We start from the raw sequence: 5,442 nt of genomic DNA, 5'->3' as shown, positions 1-5,442 counted from the left end.
GAAGCAAGGAAATGACTCAGAGGGAGCCCTGGCTCCCTGCAGGGCTGGTTGCAGGCACAGCAAATCCACATCCACAGCAAAATCCCTCAGCCACCAGCTTTCCTTGGCACAGGCAACTGTGCACAGGTGCTGCTGAGCTCCAGATGTTTCCCATTAGCAATGGCCCAAGTGTGTGGGGTGGTTATAAATGTCCCAGGGCAGGAGAAGAGTTGTCTGTAGGCTATCTGGTAACTGCTTGGGGCACCCTCTGCTTTCACAGCTGTATGTAGCGTGGGTTCTTTTTGTCTGGTTGAGAAATTTAAGGTAGAAGGGGATGAGGGGAGGGCTGGTGTGTGGTGTTCTTTAGGATTTGATCGCTCTGTTTCTGTGTGTGATGAGAGTAGCGGATGAAGTACTGGTGGGTGGAGAAGTTGCCTTGGAGGCTTACTGGGAGAGGCAGTGACTTCTGAGTTGTATCTGACTTGCACCGACAAAGTGAAAAGATGAATCTGTTGTTACATAAACAGTAACTGAATGGATTTGTATTTGTTAATTCCGGGGTACTCTTCCTTAACCAATGCCATCAAATGACATCTATGAGTGATCAAGGCTTCTGTGTGTGAGGGATCGGGGGTGGGGGAGTGCACGTGGTGAGTGGAGCTAATACCTTCGATAAGGCAAGGAAGAGGATGGTTAATCTGCCTGCGTAATGACGCTATCTTCCTCTCCCTCTGCCCTTCTCCCTCTAACAAAGCAGGCCAGCATCAGCTATACCTGTTCTGTTTCATATGGTGAAATGGATGACTGGGACAACAGTGATGAATTCATTCAGCGACTGGACTTTTCCAGTTGTGGTGAAGAGAGTGAAGACAGAAGCGTAAATGAGGAGGACGCCCCGAGCTCGAGCACCCCCAGGAGCGGCAAGTTCCAGAAGTGGCAAGGGAGCAGTCCTCTGCCAGCAACCCCTCAGAGAAAGCTTAGTGAGATTTTCCTGAGCAGGACAAAAGCCTGGGTGAGTCCCACCCGGAAGCCTTCCCCAGCCGTGAGCAAGAGCCGGGGTAATGCCGAGACGCCGCTGCACATCACCTGGAAAAAGCTGCAGCTGTGTGACACCCCACACACTCCCAAGGTAATGGCATGTATCAACTCTGTGTCTGAGCAGGCAAGGTCTGCGGCGTTGTGGGAGCATCACTGAGTTGCGTGGTGAGGGGATCTGTTCCTAGCCCTGTGGAAAGCATTTTTTCAGTGTTACTGTTGTTAGCCTTCTACTCTTCCCTTAGAAACCTGGATCACAAGCTCCTTAGCTGTGGAAGGGTTATTCTGGGGGTGTGAATAGAAACCTGTGTGTGGGAGCAAGTGTCTTGACTCTTTCCAAGTTGTCGTTAAAACCAATTTGTTGGCATTGGATCAGTCTGACTTAAAAAAAAACAAACAACCCAACAAACAAGCAACTATGTGCCTTGGCTGCCCATGTGCCCCTCGCACTCTGCTTAGGGGAGTGGACATCTGTAGCAGCTCTGTAGGAAGTGTGCACTGCGCTCCCAGAGGGATAAATGCATCTCTCTTCAAGGAGCTTGTCATTCCAGGGGAAGGCTGGAGACAGGCAGCTGCCCTGACTCTTCTGTTCGGCACATTTTTGAAGGCAAGTGGGTTTTCTCTTGAAAGAGAAAGTTGGAAATGGTGTTGTGGCTGGGGTATACTTTGTCTGGCAAGTCTGGATCGCCTCCAACCAGCTTGTTGTCCAGTGATGCTGATTCTCTTTTTGTGTGAAAGTGAGCTGCTCAGTGAATTTGGGGAAAGCAGGACTCTGTTCTCAGAGTAGCAGATCCCCTGCGGAAGGGGTAACAAATCAATGTGTGCTTGTGGAGGAAGGTTAACCTGTCTTCCTCTATGTCACTGTCCTAAAAAGTAATTTATCTACTGAGCTAGTTTCTCGGGAGAATGATCCCAGTCCCTATTTTCTGTGAGACTTTTTGTACAGAATGTAATACAACTGCTTTTTGTCTTCTGTGAGCACAAGTGGAGTCTTGGTGCCAGCTCCTCTGTTCCTAGATAACTTCTGTTGTGTGCACTGGCTTCTAGCATTCAACACTTGCAATGAAATGTAGCTCTTTCAGTTCTCTGAATATTCCTGCTCTGCTGATAGACTGGTTGCTCCTTTGCTTAAGTGCTACGCAGAAGATCAGTCCTTTCGGTACTTCTGAGCTAGGATTTGACTTTCGTCCCCCTCCAGAAACCTGATTATGTGCAGAGAAGGATGACCCTATGGCCACATACGACCAACTGTGTGGCCACAGTTACTGAGGAATGGCCTGCCGCTCTCTAGGGGAAAGCGGCTCTAAATGGCATCACTCCAAGAATTTCCTGCAATGACTCTTCATAAGAAATCTCCCTGAGTCTCATCTAAAAATAGGTGAGAGGTCTAGAATCTCTTCCAGACCAGATGGGCTACTGGTAGTGCAGAGTGCTTCACTGTGTGCTCTTGTGTAGAAAACATGTTGGCTGGATGCTTCAAGACGTGCTGCCTGTGGTTTGTCACCTTGTAGTCCATGAGCAGCAGTTGCACTAAATCAACAACTTCTTTTCCTTTGCTGTCTTCTGGGAGAAAGGTCTTGGTTTCCAAGCACGTTGCAAAAGGTGGGCTCTAAAGGGCCTAAATCTGCTTGTAAACGCATCTGGGAGCATTGATCTTGGAACATTTGAAGGTGAGAGAAAGGATAAGAGAGCAGAGCCACGTCTAACTGCAGACACATGAGTGCTGGAGCCCCAGCTAGGATGCATGGCAGAGGAGGTAGATGATTGTATTTTGTAGACTTACCCAATCCTGGAACAGATTGCTAGAAGCTAGTTGTGGTAGCTGCCTTACTTACACTGTATGGCAGCAGCTACTCTCAGATGATGTTACAAGAGACAAGTCTGATTACAAAATAAAGCCCTAGTAGAGCAGATGGGAATTGCATGCATTAACAGCAGGCTGCAATGGTATTTTAGATCCCTTTCTTCACTTGTGGCTAGACTAGAACATAGCCACAATTCTACAGAGCTTCTAGGCTGCTGGGTAAATTGGGCTTGGACATATACTGCTTTTAATATCTCCATATGCAGAACTCTTCTATCCAAGAGCAAGGAGATGCAGACCAGAGCTTGAGAAAGTCATCAAGAAGCACTTTCAGGGTCATGGTAAACCAGTAGCTGAACATCAAAGTATGGTATAGAAAGAGGTGTCCCAGAAGTAGCTGTATCCATGACTGCATCATCAATTAGGTGAATGCAGGATACTGCATGCAGCTCTAGGTTTTTTAATCTTCAAAAACTTTCAGTGAGAGAAGGGAGTAACTCTAGCTATGATCCTGGAGCCACATGTCCACTCACCAGAGTGAGACCACTGTTGGATCAAAAGATATAGAAGTCCCTTGATCTTCATGACAGGGAGAGTTCTGGGCTTTTGAAGGGCTTTTAATTAGAAGAAAGAGATATGTTAAAAAACCCTTTAGGCCTTACACTACTCTCCTGAAGCTGAAACAAGTAAAAAACAAACTTATATTTCAAAAAGCTGATGGTTACTGCAGGGGTCAAATCATGGAAAGCAAGTAGATTCTTCTGTCTTCAGATCAAGACTGGGTGCTTCTCTGAAGTTACGCTTTACTCAGCCCAAGGTTTTGGACTAGTAGGTGAAACCCAATGGCCTGTCTTCTGTGGGAAGCTGAACAATAGAAGATCCAGAGGTCCCTTCTGAACTTAAATTTCTGAAACTCTAGTTCTGCCTTCTCAAGGAGAACTGTTTTCTGGTCGCTTTGCCAGTAGCCATATAAAAATATTTCTACCAACTTCCCCTATACTAATACTGCTTATTGCTGGGGAGCCAAAAGGAAACTTGAGTGACATTCTATCTCATGTCCTGACAAACCTGTCCTGACCAAACTGATGCAACAGTCCAGGCTTAACAGAACTGGGTCTTCCATGTTAATGCAACATCTGATGCAATTTCTGTGTCTCTTGTAGGTGGGAAAGACGAGCAGCTGGCTCCTCTTGAGGACTGTGCTTGCCAAAATGCTCTGCAGGCCTCACCCAAGCGAGCAGGGAATAGAGTCTGAAAGGGCTTAGTGAAAAATGTAATACTTTGTGGAAGGAGAAGAAAACTGTCAGGAGTAAATTAGGGATGCAGGGTTTTAATGATTCAGCTGTCCTGAAGAAGGGAATTGAGTTCTCCTTGATTTGCAGGAGAGCAGAGATTTTATTCTGACAAAGCAGCAACAAAAACACTTTGCTGGTTTATCTGCCACCTTTTTTTTTTTCCTCAATACAGAGCCTTTTATCAAAGACAGCATTTCCTTCATCTGGGACAAAGGTCCCACCCAAAGGCTTCCGACATCTGAGATTTACTCCTGGTGCTGACTTGGATGACTCTACCCAAGCTTCTCTTGTCAACATTAATCCCTTTACACCAGAGTCATATCGACAAATGCTCTTTCTTCCTAATGGCAAGCGGAAGACCAGAGGAGAGCTGTAAGTGAACTACTCTTAAATAACAGTTGGGAAGGAGACTGTTTGAAGGAGATAAGTAATGATGGAGATGTTTAGTATCTGGACTTATTTGCTAACAGTGAATCATTCACTTCCATAGTATTCATTGTTGCAGAGCAAACATTAGCAGACATATGAAGGTAATAGAAATGTAAATAAAATCAATCATTTCCTTTGTTCAGAAATGTAAGTGGGGGATCAACAGCTAACCTCAGTGCTGTGGCTGTAGGAGAAAATTGTACCTCTTTCTTTCCTGACCATGGGTAGAGTGGAGTTTGATTCAGTCATGCACATACCCACAACTTGAAAGAAATGAGGTGCGTGTTTGCATGTATTACAGCTGTTAAGGTGGGTGCAGGCTACTGCTGACCTGCAGAAGTTCTGGATCTGGTCTGGGTTAACCAAGACACAAACTTAGTCAAATACCTGTGCGCTACAATGACGTTCAGCTTCTTTTATAACTCCAACTGTAACAGATGCTCAGCTGGGTATCCCCCTTGACAGCACAGTGAGGCAGTTCTCTCCTTCGCTAGGAGCCTGTTGTGCGAGGTCATCTCCCATGTAGCTTCACCAGTAATAAGGTGGCCGGGAGAATGATGCCCCTGAATGATGCTACTCTGTCCTGCGGGCACGACTGAAGTTTGTATGTGGGGGCTTTCTAAAAGGAAACAGACTTCCTAGCCTGGGACTACAGTCTTTAAGCCTCAAGTAGAAACTCATTGTGTATTAACACTCTACAAAATACACCTTTAAACTGTGAAGCAAGGTTTGGAGATTCTGTTGAAAAATGTTTTCATTCTAAATCTCGGTTGGATTGCTGCACTGAAATGATACAGCCAGACTTTCCTAAACTTCTGTTATAGGAGGGATCCTGATCCGAGAAACCAGATAAAACAGGAGCTACCTACCAAGGTGAGTGTCTCTGTATTCCTGCCCCCC

General features: G+C 45.9%; 1 protein-coding gene across 1 annotated transcript in view; it reads left to right on the top strand.

Annotated features, from left to right (window-relative positions):
• Positions 1-775: 775 nt before the first annotated feature.
• Positions 776-5,442, top strand: part of WEE2 (WEE1 homolog 2 (S. pombe)) — a 20,676-nt gene continuing 16,009 nt past the window's right edge. The window contains 3 exon segments of the mRNA XM_009332927.1: positions 776-1,108; positions 4,286-4,485; positions 5,367-5,415. Of these exon segments, the coding sequence (XP_009331202.1) occupies positions 776-1,108; positions 4,286-4,485; positions 5,367-5,415 (582 nt within the window).

Source organism: Pygoscelis adeliae, unplaced genomic scaffold (assembly GCF_000699105.1).
Source record: "Pygoscelis adeliae isolate BGI_AS28 unplaced genomic scaffold, ASM69910v1 Scaffold38, whole genome shotgun sequence".
Taxonomy (NCBI): domain Eukaryota; kingdom Metazoa; phylum Chordata; class Aves; order Sphenisciformes; family Spheniscidae; genus Pygoscelis; species Pygoscelis adeliae.
Note: the sequence above shows the minus strand (reverse complement) of the source record. Positions and strands in the feature narration are given on the sequence as shown.